Raw genomic sequence first — 19,006 nt, 5'->3', positions numbered from 1 at the left:
AGTGATTTAGAGCCGTACAAAAACCTCCTTCAGTTTGACTGAAGTGAAACCGGCCTGCTGCAGGTGCAGAGGGTTGGTGAAGAGACTGTGATGAGGAGAACTGGTCCAGTGAACACAACACAAGAGTCATCAAGCAGAACCACAATGAATCTAAATAAAACTGCAACAAACTCACAGACGCTCTTCCATCTACAGTTTAAACTTATAATCTTGTCATTCAGTCTCTTTATGAGTAAACTGGGGAGGTTAAACTCTTGTTGGACTTTAGCCACTGATATCAAAACATGTTGAAAAGTGTTTCTACCAACAGCTGCACAAAACAATATAATGTAACAAGAGTTGAAACAGAATCAAGATTATCTAATTAAAAAAATACAACCATCTCCTGTACTATCAGGTGTAGTATCCCGTACAAAAAGAAGTTTATTCATTATTATTTGTGCTATTAGCATACTTCTTTCAAACTTAAAATAAGAGAATATGCTTTCAGTTTACTTTTTATGTACTTATCAGAGATATACTTAACAAAATTATACTTGAGTATACTTGGCTTATACTGCCAAGTATACAGAAATGTCTCAGTGTACTTGGCAAGTTTAGAGAAAAGTCCAAGTAACTGAAACGTTTACAGAAAAGTATATTTGGCTAAGTACTATAAGTTCACTTAAAGACAACTTACAAGTATTCTGAAAACTATTTAAACTACTGAGAGTATACTTTAAAGTGTACTTTCAAAAACTAAAAAGTGGGCTACAAGTATATAACTAGTTCACAGTACAAGTTCACTTGTAGTATAGTTCATATTATAGTTGCAGTACAAAATACAACTTGGATCTAAACTACTTAAAAGTATACTTTATAAACTTAAAAGTGGACCAATTTAGTCCCAAGAAGTATTGAAGTATTACTAGTATTGATATTAGTATACTTATTACACAAAGTATACTTGGGATTATACTTGAACTATACTTAAGTTAATTCATAAAATAAACTTGGAAGTATACTTTTTTTTGTAAGGGATATCAGGTTTAATACTGAGATGATCAAGAAGGTATTTTTCATAATGAATATGTTATAAAATAAATACAAAGACACTCATTTATTATAATCCACAGTTTTATTTAATGATGGTTTAATGTTCATGCCACATTTCTGATGAATGAATAGTTTCTCTTTGAGTGAAAATCATTTAATGAACATAAAGAAGAACATGCAGAAGATGAGTATTAGAAAGCAACATGCAGAGTAAAACACTGAGTAGAGAGCTGTGAAACATGCAGAAACATGTGAACAGAGGAGATCTGGAGCTTCATCCAGATCTCTGTCAAAGAAGCGGCATCATTTGCAGACAGGAAGTGTTGCTGAAGCTCTACTCTGAGCAGCGGTCAGGCTCCAGGCTTTGAGTGACAGGCCTCTGTCCACTCAGACTGGCCTCACAGCTCACTGAGCCCGCCTTCCTCCACTGGTCTGCAAGGAGGCTCAGGGTGCTGCTCCAGCTGTAGTGGCCGTCCCTCCCCAGGACCTCCAGGCTGTGTGACGCCCCTGAGGAGCTGCTGCTGCACCCCACCTTCCAGCCCAGCGTCCAGGCTGAGGGGAAGCCCCCGCTGGCCAGACACACCAGTGTGGCACTGCCCTGCTTCAGCTCCTCTCTGGAGGGGGGGAGGACGGTCAGGGTGGGCTGCACCACACCCACTGGAGGAGAGAGAGGGGGAGGAGAGGGGGGGAGAAAAGACAAAGCAATGAGAGTGAAGGCTTGGTAATAAAGAAACATCACATCCTGCTCATTTATTATATTATCAAATAAAACAGAATAACTTGAGCTGCTGCTGCTGCACTCATAAATCACTCAGTATCTCACCATCAGCCTCATGATTCAAGTGTGAATGCAACTAAAAAGGTTCATCGATGACGATTATTGATGACATCTTCGTATGTGTTTCATAACGTGTGACAGTGAATAACTCGTCCCTGAGATGATTTTCTTCTGTTTAAACTGACAGTTAAATACAGTTAAAACCTTTGTCATCTGTCTCTTTCACTTCCTGTTCACTACATGTAAAATTAATGAACCGTGAACACAAAGATGAGCTGCATTTACCCATAAAATCACATTTGTGTTCAACAGGAATCCACATCACATTTTAATTCAATATATTGTTTTTTATATTTACAAAATAAACGAATCAAAGAATTTAACATAACATTTTCTGTAAAGTTTAAATAAATTTGTCTTTAAAATGTTTTTAAAGCCGATATTAAATACATCTTATTACAAATAGAATATTAGAAAAATAATAATTATTAATCTTATTATCTACATTACTGAATGAATATTGATTTCGGTAAAGATTCTTCTCAGATTATGAGGTCAGCTTTATAAAATAACATAAATTATCAACAACATAAAAAACTGAACTAGATCAAATTAAAATTTAATATTTGATAAAAAATACTATTTGCTATATGTTGTATAAATAAAAAAATCTCTGGTACTTACAGTTAATGATGAGTTTGGTTCCTCCACCAAAAGTGTACCACAGTGATACAAACTCATTAAGTGGCCGTACAAAAACCTCCTGCACTGTGAACAAGCATCTATCCACTGAAAATACTCTCTGCTCTCTCAATTAACAGAGAAACATTTATACTTTATTGAATCTACAAACATTAAATTAATGATATGGATTGAAATGATTGTAAAAATGAAGATTATTTCTTTAATTTTGCTTTACTTTTCTACACCAGACAGAGAAACGATCACAGTCTCCTTGTAACAAAGTCATTTTTTCACAGTATTATATCAGTTGCTACATGGTTAAATGAACATGATGCTTTTTAATAATAATAACTCATAAACTCATATTAAGCAGATCTGAAATATGTTATTTATCTCCAGTAAACCCTGTCAGTAGATTAAAGGCAGACAAACAGACATATCATACCAACCACAGTGGACACAAACTCATCCTTAAATCCTCAACTGCACTTCTAATATAAATATGTTTCTTCTATTATCCATTCAGATGATAGATGGTGTAAATCCAAGCAGTATTCCTCCTGATTTAGTGTCCCACGTTGCCTTCAGTGTGTTGAGAGCAGAGAAATCATTTCCATAGAGAGGAGGCTTTGCATCGTCAGCTGATCCTCCAGTGAACTGAGAAGGTTTATAGTCCTGTGAGTTCAACACTGCAGGACTCAGATTGTGTCAGTCAACACAGCAGAAAGCTACAACCAGCATGACTCTCATCACCATCCTCATCTGGACGCTGGCCTTGCTGCTGTTTTACAGGTTCATTCACTCCGCAACATTTCAGACATGATGTGCTGCCTTTTCTCTCATTTATTTCTGCTGATCAATGAATGATTGTTTTTGTCTGCAGGATTGCAGCGGTCAGGTGACTGTGACTCAGCCTCCAGTAGTGACACCTACTCCAGGATCCACCGGTCTCTCTCACCTGTAAGACCAAGCCGAGCTGTTTACAGTAACTTTCTTTTGGGTGACTATATGCACTGGTATCAACAGAAATCTGGACAGCCTCCAAAGGCTCTAAGTAAGCCTGTGAGCACCCGTGTAATCAGGAACAGCAGCTCGGTTTAGTGGCAGTGGAAGCAGCTCTGACTTCACTTTGACCATCAGTGGAGTTCAGACTGAAGACGAGCAGTTTATTACTGTCAGAGTGCCCACTATAAACAGTGCTTGGGTGTTCACACAGTGATTTGTAGTCGTACAAAAACCTCCCTCAGTCCGACTGCAGAGACACTGAGCTGTTACAGCAGGAACCGACTGCAGCTGCTGAAGAGGAAGAGACTCTGACACAGACCACTGAACACAGAGCTGACAGGAACCTCACCAAGCACACACTACACATTCACACTACACAGTATAGGCACATCATACTGTACATTTCAGTTTGTCTATAGAGCAAAAAAAAATAAACTAAAAACCTTTAATGACATCATGATGAATTTTATACTTTAGCACAAGAACTGCTTTATATTTTATTCCACTGTCTCCCCCCCTGTCCTCACAAATTAAGATAGTGAAACTAATAGTTGCGTGTTATTTTCCACAGATAGAAGTCTAGAAGATATAAAACTATTTACTTTTAGAATATAAACAAACTACATTAGAAAACGATCTCATCCTGAACAGGGGCCTTAAGTAAAATCCCCAAATTTATGTAACTTAATTGTATCATAACATATCCCATAGTGTATTAAATGGAGATTTATTTTGAGGGGTGGGAGTTACCATTAGCTAGTTTTGTAATTTCTTATTTTATTTTTTATTTATTCATTAATTTTTTTTGGAGGGTATCTATTATTTTAATTATCATTATTATTATTATTATTATTATTATTATATATTATTATTATTATTATTATTATCATTATTATTATTATTATTATGTTATTATTATTATTATTATTATTATTATTATTATTTATTATTATTATTATTATTAACGTTTGGTTTTGAATTATGGATTTTTTCTTTTGTTATTGTTAATAATTCCCAATGCATATCTTTAAAATCAATCAAATTTGATCACAAAGAAAAACAAAGTACATTTACTCAAGTGCTGTATTTAAGTGCATTTTTGAGGTATTTTTGAAGTATTCTTCTTTTTGCTATATTCTCTTTCTACTCCATTACATGTTAGAGGATAATCTGCTGTATGTCTTAATACAATTATTTTTTTAATCAAGTTCATTCACTCAGCAACATACAGATGTTCATGGTCTCCTGAGGATTAATCCTACTGACTTTAACTTTAGCACCACCATGAGATTGATCTTTTAGTTTTTAGTCAAATGTCTCCAAAGCTATAGGATGGATTTTCATGAAATTTGGGTTCAGATATTCACGGTGCCCAGAAGATCTGCTACAAAGACTTATGTGATCCCCTGACTCCTGTTGTAGGAACACCCATGTAATTGGTGGATTTGCACAAAATGTTCTATAGACTTTCATAGTTCCTGCAGCAGATATGGGTGGTAATTCTCTGTAGGTTCATCACTATGAGAAACCGCTTTCATATTGCCATTTGATAATTGTTATTATCAAAATATTGACTATAGCCACTTTAAGGATGTGTGTGAGAGTTTGTTACAGAATGTTTTGATATGAATTTAATTAAATTCATCAAAAATGTTCTACGTTGTTGGATTCTTCGTTCACCGTGGAGACGTGTGAGAAAAAATTTTGTTTTTTATCATCACAAAACATCAAGTCAAATAGCAAAAGGAGCAAGTCTCTTTATGTAATACATATAAATCATTAGCTAAGTGGGCTACAAGTATATAACTATTAAACTAACAGTATACCTATTCACTTGTAATATACTTGAACTTTACTTAACTTCATTAAATAAACTCTAAGTATACTACTTTGTCGTGAGGGTTTTCATTTTCCACAGAGGAGAATCAGTTAAAGTTATAAAACCAGTTAATTTCTTTCTACTCTTCATAAAATAAAAGAGCAAACACTTCATGAAGTTATGTATCAGTGAAATCTTTATTAGCAACAACATCAGTGATCAACATGACAGTTATTAAGCTCACTCACATGAAGCTGCTGAGCGACACACATTCCTCTCTAAGTTGTTGTTGTCCAACACTTTACAGCAGTGTTGTTCTCTGTCACACAAAGCTTCAGTTTCCTCTACAAGCATTCAAACTGCTATTGATCAGAGCTGCTCCCCCCACACAGAGCTCCTGTCCTGGGCTTCAGCCGGCCCCTCTAGCCCTTACACTGGCTCCTGTGGAGGGACTGGGTCTGGCTGTGGCCCTGATGGAGGACCCTGCAGGAGTACAGCTCTCCTTCCATCCAGCGCTCCTGGCTCAGGCTCAGGGTGCTGCTGCTGCTGTAGCGGCGCTCTTCTCCTCCCTCCTCTGAGCTGCTCAGGACCCCCTCCGTCACCTCCGTACCGTCCACCTGCCAGCTCACCACGGCTCCCTGAGGAGAGTAGCCGGTCAGCAGGCAGGCCAGCGTGGCCGAGCCCCCAGAGAGCTGCTCAGAGGAGGGGGAAGCAGAGAGACTGAGGGCCTGACCATGGTGCCAGCTGGAGGGGAGAGCAGAGACACACAAGGAGCAGATGAACTTCCACTGTAGGACAGGACAGCTGGACATGAGACAGTTATGATACCTGACAGAGGTTAACACTACTGTGGATCAGCTGTGTGCATGATACTGTGATCAGACAGAGGAGAGGAGCTGACACATGGCAGGAAATGAGGAGTTAACATATAAAACACAATATCAAACTTTGTTTCATATTTAAAGTAATGAATCTTCTACTGTGGAACTCTTCATAAATATCTATAATTAATATGCAACATGACTTATCTGTGATTTTAAATGGGAACATTGTATTAATGAATCATTAAATGAAATCTTCTTTATAATGTGTGACAGTAAATGATTCATCGCTGTGATGCAAATGTAACATCTGTATTCAGTTATAGACTTTATCATCTGTCTGTTTCACTTCCTTTTCATCCACTTTAAACTAACGAACTGTGAAGTCAAACTACAGCGATACTAAATGAAACATATGAACTCTTAAATTTGTTTTAACGGCATTTGCAACAGTTTTTATACCTAACAATCATTTAAATGTTACAGTAAAACATAAAACATAAATAACTTGAAATTAAATTTTTACTGTATTTTCTGAACGTTAAAATGTTCCTGCAGAACAATTTACAACCAAACTTTATTAAAACAAATATCTGATTGGAAAAAAAGCGAAAATATTCTGCATATATTTCACCATAACATCCTTCTTTAATACTAAAAGAATATTAACATTAATATTTTCCTAAACTTCAATACCAGCCAAGCTTAATAGACATCAAAAAATAATATCCAATCATGTAATTTATCCAAAATATTTTTTTAATTTATAAAATTCTGATGCAAAGTTTAGTATTAAAAGAATATTTCATGTTGTATAAATTATAAATCTCTGGTACTTACAGTTAATGATGAGTTTGGTTCCTCACCAAAAGTCCACCACAGTGATACAAACTCATTAAGTGGCCGTACAAAAACCTCCTGCACTGTGAACAAGCATCTATCCACTGAAAATACTCTCTGCTTTCTCAATTAACACATAAACATTCATACTTTATTGAATCTACAAACATTTATTTAATGACATGGATAGAAATTATTTATAAATGAAGATTAATTATTTAATTTTGCTTTACTTTTCTACACCAGACAGAGAAACGATCACAGTCTCCTTGTAACAAAGTCATTTTTTCACAGTTTTATCAGTTGCTACATGGTTAAATGAACATGATGCTTTTTAATAATAATAACTTATAAACTCATATTAAGCAGAACTGAAATATGTTATTTATCTCCAGTAAACCCTGTCAATAGATTAAAGGCAGACAAACAGACATATCATACCAACCACAGTGGACACAAACTCATCCTTAAATCCTCAACTGCACTTCTAATATAAATATGTTTCTTCTATTATCCATTCAGATGATAGATGGTGTAAATCCAAGCAGTATTCCTCCTGATTTAGTGTCCCACGTTGCCTTCAGTGTGTTGAGAGCAGAGAAATGATTTCCATAGAGAGGAGGCTTTGCATCGTCAGCTGATCCTCCAGTGAACTGAGAAGGTTTATAGTCCTGTGAGTTCAACACTGCAGGACTCAGATGTGTCAGTCAACACAGCAGAAAGCACAACCAGCATGACTCTCATCACCATCCTCATCTTGACGCTGGCCTGCTTCTGTTTTACAGGTTCATTCACTCAGCAACATTTCAGACATGATGTGCTGCCTTTTCTCTCATTTATTTCTGCTGATCAATGAATGATTTGTTTTGTCTGCAGGATGCAGCGGTCAGGTGACTGTGACTCAGCCTCCAGTAGTGACATCTACTCAGGATTCCACCGTCTCTCTCACCTGTAAGACCAGCCAAGCTGTTTTCAATTCCAATCATATGTTCTGGTATCAACAGAAATCTGGACAGACTCCAAAGCTCCTAATAAAATATGTGAGCACACGTGTATCAGGAACAGCAGCTCGGTTTAGTGGCAGTGGAAGCAGCTCTGACTTCACTTTGACCATCAGTGGAGTTCAGACTGAAGACGCAGCAGTTTATTACTGTCAGAGTTACCACGCGGTGGTGTGTTCACACAGTGATTTGTAGTCGTACAAAAACCTCCCTCAGTCCGACTGCAGAGACACTGAGCTGTTACAGCAGGAACCGACTGCAGCTGCTGAAGAGGAAGAGACTCTGACACAGACCACTGAACACAGAGCTGACAGGAACCTCACAAAGCACACACTACACATTCACACTAATAACTTCATTAAAGAGATTATTAAAATATATAATAACACATCATGTTGTGTTCACACTTTACTCTCAGCTAAAGAGACAAATGTTGCCTGATCACATATTGAGTCATGATTTCTTCCTTCCCTAAAAGTAAAGTTCACATTATTCTCCAAGTTTTTTTTTTAATAAAAAAAAGATTTATTATTTACTTTTCTTTACTATAATGTAATATCACTCTTTATACCAATTTAAAAAGGAGAAATATTCATATTTACAATGATGAATCTCAAAGCAAGTTTGCTATTAGTATACTTAAATTTAAACTTAAAACAAAAGAGTATACTTTTAATTTACTATTTATGTACTTATCAGAGATATATTTAAGTATACTTAGCTTATACAGACAATTGGCAGAAAAGTATTAATATACTTGGATTATACTTGTAGTTAATCTTTTGATAGAGATATACTTTGGAAAAAGTATAATTAAGTATTCTTGCCTTATAGGCCTACAGAAAGGTATACTTGGCTTGTAGTCGTTACTAACTTTTTGATAGATTAGCCTATTAAAGTGTGTGAGAGTTTGTAAATGAATGTTTTGATATGAATTACTTCAATTCATCAAGAATTTTCTACGTTGTTGGATTCTTCGTTCACCGTGGAGACGTGTGAGAAAAATATTTAATTTTTTTATCATCACAAAACATCAAGTCAAATAGCAAAAGGAGCAAGTCTCTTTATGTAATATATAAATCATTGCTAAGTACTATAAGTTAAAGTATACAAAGTGTACTTTCATAAACTAAAAAGTGGGCTACAAGTATATAACTATTAAAGTAAGAGTATACCTATTCACTTGTAGTATACTTGAACTTTGCTTAACTTCATTAAATAAACTCTAAGTATACTACTTTGTCGTGAGGGTTTTCATTTTCCACAGAGAGGAGAATCAGTTGAAGTTATAAAACCAGTTAATCTTTCTACTCTTCATAAAATAAAAGAGCAAACACTTCATGAAGTTATGTATCAGTGAAATCTTTATTAGCAACAACATCAGTGATCAACATGACAGTTATTAAGCTCACTCACATGAAGCTGCTGAGCGACACACATTCCTCTCTAAGTTGTTGTTGTCCAACACTTTACAGCAGTGTTGTTCTCTGTCACACAAAGCTTCAGTTTCCTCTACAAGCATTCAAACTGCTATTGATCAGAGCTGCTCCCCCCCACACAGAGCTCCTGTCCTGGGCTTCAGCCGGCCCCTCTAGCCCTTACACTGGCTCCTGTGGAGGGACTGGGTCTGGCTGTGGCCCTGATGGAGGACCCTGCAGGAGTACAGCTCTCCTTCCATCCAGCGCTCCTGGCTCAGGCTCAGGGTGCTGCTGCTGCTGTAGCGGCCGCTCTTCTCCTCCTCTGAGCTGCTCAGGACCCCCTCCGTCACCTCCGTACCGTCCACCTGCCAGCTCACCACGGCTCCCTGAGGAGAGTAGCCGGTCAGCAGGCAGGCCAGCGTGGCCGAGCCCCCAGAGAGCTGCTCAGAGGAGGGGGGAAGCAGAGAGACTGAGGGCCTGACCATGGTGCCAGCTGGAGGGGAGAGCAGAGACACACAAGGAGCAGATGAACTTCCACTGTAGGACAGACAGCTGGACATGAGACAGTTATGATACCTGACAGAGGTTAACACTACTGTGGATCAGCTGTGTGCATGATACTGTGATCAGACAGAGGAGAGGAGCTGACACATGGCAGGAAATGAGGAGTTAACATATAAAACACAATAGTATAACTTTGTTGTTTATTTAAAGTAATGAATCTTCTACTGTGGAACTCTTCATAAATATCTAATAATTAATATGAAACATGATTTATCTGTGATTTTAAATGGGAACATTGTATTAATGATCATTAAATTAAATGTATTTTATAATGTGTGACAGTAAATGATTCATCGCTGCGATGCAAATGTAACATCTGTATTCAGTTATAGACTTTATCATCTGTCTGTTTCACTTCCTTTTCTCCACTTTAAACTAACGAACTGTGAAGTCAAACTACAGCGATACTAAATGAACATATGAACTCTTAAATGAGTTTTAACGGCATTTGCAACAGTTTTTATACCTAACAATCATTTAAATGTTACAGTAAAACATAAAACATAAGAAAATTGAAATTAAATTTTGCTGTTATTTTCTGAACATTAAAATGTTCCTGCAGAACAAATTACAACCAAACTTTATTAAACAATATCTGATTTGAAAAAAAAGCGAAAATATTCTGCATATATTTCACCATAACATCTTCTTTAATACTAAAGAATATTAACATTAATATTTTCCTAAACTTCAATACCAGCCGAGCTTAATAGACATCAAAACATAATATCCACATGTAAATTATCCCAAAATAATTTTTCATTTTATAAAATTATGATGCAAAAGTTAGTATTAAAAGAATATTTCATGTGTATAAATTATAAATCTCTGGTACTTACAGTTAATGAATGAGTTTGGTTCCTCCACCAAAAGTCCACCACAGTGATACAAACTCATTAAGTGGCCGTACAAAACCTCCTGCACTGTGAACAAGCATCTATCCACCTGAAAATACTCTCTGCTTTCTCAATTAACACAGAAACAATTATACTTTATTGAATCTACAATATTTATTTAATGACATGGATAGAATTATTATATAAATGGAGATTAATTATATAATTTTGCTTTACTTTTCTACACCAGACAGAGAAACGATCACAGTCTCCTTGTAACAAAGTCATTTTCTCACAGTTTTATATCAGTTGCTACAAGGTTAAATAAACATGATGCTTTTTAATAATAATACTTAATAATAATAATAAAATTAATAATAATTAACTTATATAAACTCATATTAAGCAGAACTGGAAATATGTTATTTATCTCCAGTAAACTCTGTCAGTAGATTAAGGCAGACAAAGCAGACATATCATACCAACCACAGTGGACACAAACTCATCCTTAAATCCTCAACTGCACTCTAATATAAATATGTTTCTTCTATTATCCATTCAGATGATAGATGGTGTAAATCCAAGCAGTATTCCTCCTGATTTAGTGTCCCACGTTGCTTCAGTGTGTTGAGAGCAGAGAAATGATTTCCATAGAGAGGAGGCTTGCATCGTCAAGCTGATCCTCCAGTGAACTGAGAAGGTTTATAGTCCTGTGAGTTCAACACTGCAGGACTCAAGATGTGTCAGTCAACACAGCAGAAAGCACAACCAGCATGACTCTCATCACCATCCTCATCTGGACGCTGGCCTGCTGCTGTTTTACAGGTTCATTCACTCAGCAACATTTCAGACATGATGTGCTGCCTTGTCTCTCATTTATTTCTGCTGATAAATGAATGATTTGTTTTTGTCTGCAGGATGCAGCGGTCAGGTGACTGTGACTCAGCCTCCAGTAGAGGACATCTACTCCAGGATCCACCGTCTCTCTCACCTGTAAGACCAGCCGAGCTGTTCACAATTCCAAGAATATGCACTGGTATCAACAGAAATCTGGACAGCCTCCAAAGCTCCTAATAAAATTTGTGAGCACACGTGTATCAGGAACAGCAGCTCGGTTTAGTGGCAGTGGAAGCAGCTCTGACTTCACTTTTTACCATCAGTGGAGTTCAGACTGAAGACGCAGCAGTTTATTACTGTCAGAGTCTCCATCAAATAAACAGTGCTTGGGTGTTCACACAGTGATTTAGAGCCGTACAAAAACCTCCTTCAGTTTGACTGAAGTGAAACCGGCCTGCTTGCAGGTGCAGAGGGTTGGTGAAGAGACTGTGCTGAGGAGAAACTGGTCCAGTGAACACAACACAAGAGTCATCAAGCAGAACCACAATGAATCTAAATAAAACTGGAACAAACTCACAGACACTCTTCCATCTACAGTTTTAAACTTATAATCTTGTCTCTTTCTGGGTAAACTGGTGGAGGATAAACTCTTGTTGGACTTTAGCCACTGATATCAAAACATGTTGAAAAGTGTTTCAACCATCAGCTGCACAAAACAATCTAATGTAACAAGAGTTGAAACCGAATCAAGATTATCTAATTTAAAAAAATACAACCATCTCCTGTACTATCAGGTGAAGTATATCAGGTTTGATTATGAGATGATCAAGAAGGTATTTTTCACAATGAATATGTTATAAAAAACAAACATGAAATTAATGATATCAATTGAAATTATTGTATAAATGAAGATTATTTCTTTAATTTTGCTTTACTCTTCTACACAGACAGAGAAACGATCACAGTCTCCTTGTAACAAAATCATTTTTTTCACAGTTATCATATCAGTTGCTACATGGTTAAATGAACATGATGTTTTTAATAATAATAACTCATAAACTCATATTAAGCAGATCTGAAATATGTTATTTATCTCCAGTAAACCCTGTCAGTAGATTAAAGGCAGACAAACAGACATATCATACCAACCACAGTGGACACAAAACTCATCCTTAAATCCTCAACTGCACTTCTAATATAAATATGTTTCTTCTATTATCCATTCAGATGATAGATGGTGTAAATCCAAGCAGTATGCCTCCTGATTTAGTGTCCCACGTTGCCTTCAGTGTGTTGAGAGCAGAGAAATGATTTCCATAGAGAGGAGGCTTTGCATCGTCAGGCTGATCCTCCAGTGAACTGAGAAGGTTTATAGTCCTGTGAGTTTCAACACTGCAGGACTCAGATGTGTCAGTCAACACAGCAGAAAGCACAACCAGCATGACTCTCATCACCATCCTCATCTGGACGCTGGCCTGCTGCTGTTTTACAGGTTCATTCACTCAGCAACATTTCAGACATGATGTGCTGCCTTTTCTCTCATTTATTTCTGCTGATAAATGAATGATTTGTTTTTGTCTGCAGGATGCAGCAGGTCAGGTGACTGTGACTCAGCCTCCAGTAGTGACACCTACTCCAGGATCCACCGTCTCTCTCACCTGTAAGACCAGCCAAGCTGTTCCAACATTGTAGTAGTAGATGCTGATTGTATGTTACTGGTATCAACAGAAATCTGGAGAGAGTCCAAAGCTTCTAATAAGACTATGTGAGAACCAACGTGAATCAGGAACAGCAGCTCGGTTTAGTGCAGTGGAAAGCAAGCTCTGACTTCACTTTGACCATCAGTGGAGTTCTGACTGAAGACGCAGCAGTTTATTACTGTCAGAGTTACCATCGAAATAACAGTGCTGATGTGTTCACACAGTGATTTAGAGCCGTACAAAAACCTCCTTCAGTTTGACTGAAGTGAAACCGGGCCTGCTTGCAGGTGCAGAGGGTTGGTGAAGAGACTGTGATGAGGAGAAACTGGTCCAGTGAACACAACACAAGAGTCATCAAGCAGAACCACAATGAATCTAAATAAAACTGGAACAAACTCACAGACGCTCTTCCATACACAGTTTAAACTTATAATCTTGTCCTTCAGTCTCTTATGAGTAAAACTGGGGAGGATAAACTCTTGTTGGACTTTAGCCACTGATATCAAAAACATGTGAAAAGTGTTTCTACCAACAGCTGCACAAAACAATATAATGTAACAAGAGTTGAAACAGAATCAAGATTATCTAATTTAACAAAAATACAACCATCTCCTGTACTATCAGGTGTAGTATCCCGTACAAAAAAGAAGTTTATTCATTATTCATTTGTGCTATTAGCATACTTCTTTCAAACTTAAAATAAGAGAATATGCTTTCAGTTTACTTTTTATGTACTTATCAGAGATATACTTAACAAAATTATACTTGAGTATACTTGGCTTATACTGCCAAGTATACAGAAATGTCTCAGTGTATTTGGCAAGTTTAGAGAAAAGTCCAAGTAAACTGAAACGTTTACAGTAAAGTATATTTGGCTAAGTACTATAAGTTCACTTAAAGACAACTTACAAGTATTCTGAAAACTATTTAAACTAGTAGTTTACTGAGAGTATACTTTAAAGTGTACATTCAAAAACTAAACAAGTGGGCTACAAGTATATAACTAGTTCACAGTACAAGCTCACTTGTAGTATAGTTCATATTATAGTTGCAGTACAAAATACAACTTGGATCTAAGCTACTTAAAAGTATACTTATATAAACTTAAAAGTGGACCAATTTAGTCCCAAGAAGTGTTGAAGTATTACTAGTAGATTGATATTAATATTTATTTCATAAAGTATACTTGGGATTATACTTTTTTTTGTAAGGGATATCAGGTTTAATACTGAGATGATCAAGAAGGTATATTTTCATAATGAATATGTTATAAAATAAATACAAAGACACTCATTTATTATAATCCACAGTTTTATTTAATGATGGTTTAATGTTCATGCCACATTTCTGATGAATGAATAGTTTTCTCTTTGAGTGAAAATCATTTAATGAACATAAAGAAGAACATGCAGAAGATGAGTATTAGAAAGCAACATGCAGAGTAAAACACTGAGTAGAGAGCTGTGAAACATGCAGAAACATGTGAACAGAGGAGATCTGGAGCTTCATCCAGATCTCTGTCAAAGAAGCGGCATCATTTGCAGACAGGAAGTGTTGCTGAAGCTCTACTCTGAGCAGCGGTCAGGCTCCAGGCTTTGAGTGACAGGCCTCTGTCCACTCAGACTGGCCTCACAGCTCACTGAGCCCGCCTTCCTCACTGGTCTGCAAGGGAGGCTCAAGGTGCTGCTCCAGCTGTAGTGGCCGTCCCTCCCCAGGACCTCCAGGCTGTGTGACGCCCCTGAGGAGCTGCTGCTGCACCCCACCTTCCAGCCCAGCGTCCAGGCTGAGGGGAAGCCCCCGCTGGCCAGACACACCAGTGTGGCACTGCCCTGCTGCAGCTCCTCGCTGGAGGGGGGGAGGACGGTCAGGGTGGGCTGCACCACACCCACTGGAGGAGAGAGAGGGGGAGGAGAGGGGGGGAGAAAAGACAAAGCAATGAGAGTGAAGGCTTGGTAATAAAGAAACATCACATCCTGCTCATTTATTATATTTCATCAAATAAAACAGAATAACTTGAGCTGCTGCTGCTGCACTCATAAATCACTCAGTATCTCACCATCAGCCTCATGATTCAAGTGTGAATGCAACTAAAAAGATTCATCGATGAAGATTATTGATGACATCTTCGTATGTGTTTCATAATGTGTGACAGTGAATAACTCGTCCCTGAGATGATTTTCTTCTGTTTAAACTGACAATTAAATACAGTTAAAACCTTTGTCATCTGTCTCTTTCACTTCCTGTTCACTACATGTAAAATTAATGAACCGTGAACACAAAGATGAGCTGCATTTACCTATAAAATCACATTTGTGTCAACAGGAATCTACATCACATTTTAATCAATATATATTTTTTATATTTACAAAATAAACGAATCAAAGAATTTAACAAACACATTTAGTGTAAAGTTTAAATAAATTTGTCTTTAAAATGTTTTTAAAGCCGATATTAAATAATCTTATTACAAATAGAATATTAGAAAAATAATAATTATTAATCTTATTATCTACATTACTGAATGAATATTGATTTCGGTAAAGATTCTTCTCAGATTATGAGGTCAGCTTTATAAAATAACATAAATTATCAAAACATAAAAAACTGAACTAGATCAAATTAAAATTTAATATTTGATAAAAAATATATTTGCTATATGTTGTATAAATAAAAAAATCTCTGGTACTTACAGTTAATGATGAGTTTGGTTCCTCCACCAAAAGTCACCACAGTGATACAAACTCATTAAGTGGCCGTACAAAAACCTCCTGCACTGTGAACAAGCATCTATCCACTGAAAATACTCTCTGCTTTCTCAATTAACACATAAACATTTATACTTTATTGAATCTACAAACATTAAATTAATGATATGGATTGAAATTATTGTATAAATGAAGATTAATTATATAATTTTGCTTTACTTTTCTACACCAGACAGAGAAACGATCACAGTCTCCTTGTAACAAGTCATTTTTTCACAGTTTTATATCAGTTGCTACATGGTTAAATGAACATGATGCTTTTTAATAACAATAATAACTCATAAACTCATATTAAGCAGATCTGAAATATGTTATTTATCTCCAGTAAACCCTGTCAGTAGATTAAAGGCAGACAAACAGACATATCATACCAACCACAGTGGACACAAACTCATCCTTAAATCCTCAACTGCACTTCTAATATAAATATGTTTCTTCTATTATCCATTCAGATGATAGATGGTGTAAATCCAAGCAGTATTCCTCCTGATTTAGTGTCCCACGTTGCCTTCAGTGTGTTGAGAGCAGAGAAATGATTTCCATAGAGAGGAGGCTTTGCATCGTCAGCTGATCCTCCAGTGAACTGAGAAGGTTTATAGTCCTGTGAGTTCAACACTGCAGGACTCAGATGTGTCAGTCAACACAGCAGAAAGCACAACCAGCATGACTCTCATCACCATCCTCATCTGGACGCTGGCCTGCTGCTGTTTTACAGGTTCATTCACTCAGCAACATTTCAGACATGATGTGCTGCCTTTTCTCTCATTTATTTCTGCTGATCAATGAATGATTTGTTTTTGTCTGCAGGATGCAGCGGTCAGGTGACTGTGACTCAGCCTCCAGTAGTGACACTACTCCAGGATCCACCGTCTCTCTCACCTGTAAGACCAGCCAAGCTGTTTACAGTAACTTTCTTTTGGGTGACTATATGCACTGGTATCAACAGAAATCTGGACAGCCTCCAAAGCTCCTAATAAACTTGTGAGCACACGTGAATCAGGAACAGCAGCTCGGTTTAGTGGCAGTGGAAGCAGCTCTGACTTCACTTTGACCATCAGTGGAGTTCAGACTGAAGACGCAGCAGTTTATTACTGTCAGAGTGCATTATAAACAGTGCTTGGGTGTTCACACAGTGATTTGTAGTCGTACAAAAACCTCCCTCAGTCCGACTGCAGAGACACTGAGCTGTTACAGCAGGAACCGACTGCAGCTGCTGAAGAGGAAGAGACTCTGACACAGACCACTGAACACAGAGCTGACAGGAACCTCACCAAGCACACACTACACATTCACACTATACAGTATAGGCACATCATACTGTACATTTCAGTTTGTCTATAGAGCAAAAAAAAATAAACTAAAAACCTTTAATGACATCATGATGAATTTTATACTTTAGCACAAGAACTGCTTTATATTTTATTCCTGTCTCCCCCCTGTCCTCACTAATTAAGATAGTGGAACTAATAGTTGCGTGTTATTTTCCACAGATAGAAGTCTAGAAGATATAAAACTATTTACTTTTAGAATATAAACAAACTACATTAGAAAACGATCTCATCCTGAACAGGGGCCTTAAGTAAAATCCCCAAATTTATGTAACTTAATTGTATCATAACATATCCCATTGTGTATTAAATGGAGATCTATTTGAGGGGTGGGAGTCACCATTAGCTAGTTTGTAATTTCTTATTTTATTTTTATTTATTCATTAATTTTTTTGGAGGGTATCTATTATTTTAATTATCATTATTATTATTATTATTATTATTATTATTATTATATTATTATTATATTATCATTATTATTATTATTATTATTATTATATTATTATTATATTATTATTATTATTTTAATTAACGTTTGGTTTTGAATTATGGATTTTTTCTTTTGTTATTGTTAATAATTCCCAATGCATATCTTTAAATCAATCAAATTTGATCACAAAGAAAAACAAAGTACATTTACTCAAGTGCTGTATTTAAGTGCATTTTTGAGGTATTTTTGAAGTATCTCTTTTTGCTATATTCTCTTTCTACTCCATTACATTTTAGAGGATAATCTGCTGTATGTCTTAATACAATTATTTTTTTAATCAAGTTCATTCACTCAGCAACATACAGATGTTCATGGTCTCCTGAGGATTAATCTACTGACTTTAACTTTAGCACCACCATGAGATTGATCTTTTAGTTTTTAGTCAAATGTCTCCAAAGCTATTGGATGGATTTTCATGAAATTTGGGTTCAGATATTCACGGTGCCCAGAAGATCTGCTACAAAGACTTATGTGATCCCCTGACTCCTGTTGTAGGAACACCCCATGTAATTGGTGGATTTGCACAAAATGTTCTATAGACTTTCATGTTCCTGCAGCAGATATGGGTGGTAATTCTCTGTAGGTTCATCACTATGAGAAACCGCTTTCATATTGCCATTTGATAATTGTTATTATCAAAATATTGACTATAGCCACTTTAAGGATGTGTGTGAGAGTTTGTTACAGAATGTTTTGATATGAATTTAATTAAATTCATCAAAAATGTTCTACATTGTTGGATTCTTCGTTCACCGTGGAGACATGTGAGAAAAAAGTTGTTTTTTTTTATCATCACAAAACATCAAGTCAAATAGCAAAAGGAGCAAGTCTCTTTATGTAATACATATAAATCATTAGCTAAGTGGGCTACAAGTATATAACTATTAAACTAACAGTATACTATTCACTTGTAGTATACTTGAACTTTACTTAACTTCATAAAATAAACTCTAAGTATACTACTTTGTCGTGAGGGTTTTCATTTTCCACAGAGAGGAGAATCAGTTGAAGTTATAAAACCAGTTATTCTTTCTACTCTTCATAAAATAAAAGAGCAAACACTTCATGAAGTTATGTATCAGTGA

General features: G+C 36.4%; 1 protein-coding gene and 2 gene segments (V, D, J or C); all 3 read right to left on the bottom strand.

Moving 5' to 3' along the window:
* The window catches only part of LOC119504150 (GTP-binding protein Di-Ras1-like), a 128,809-nt gene that overhangs the window by 36,824 nt on the left and 72,979 nt on the right, over positions 1–19,006 (bottom strand). The gene's annotated exons all lie outside the window — the stretch shown is intronic.
* On the bottom strand, positions 1,099–18,685 carry LOC119474465. The segment is given in 4 exon segments: positions 1,099–1,692; positions 6,983–7,003; positions 16,050–16,063; positions 18,675–18,685. Coding segments are annotated over 4 exon segments (369 nt in total).
* LOC119504160 lies at positions 14,708–15,646 on the bottom strand. The segment is given in 1 exon segment: positions 14,708–15,646. A coding segment is annotated over 1 exon segment (402 nt).

Source organism: Sebastes umbrosus, chromosome 16, assembly GCF_015220745.1.
Source record: "Sebastes umbrosus isolate fSebUmb1 chromosome 16, fSebUmb1.pri, whole genome shotgun sequence".
NCBI classification, from domain to species: Eukaryota; Metazoa; Chordata; class Actinopteri; order Perciformes; family Sebastidae; genus Sebastes; species Sebastes umbrosus.
The sequence above is the reverse complement of the archived record's forward strand: the minus strand, read 5'-3'. Positions and strand labels throughout refer to the sequence as shown.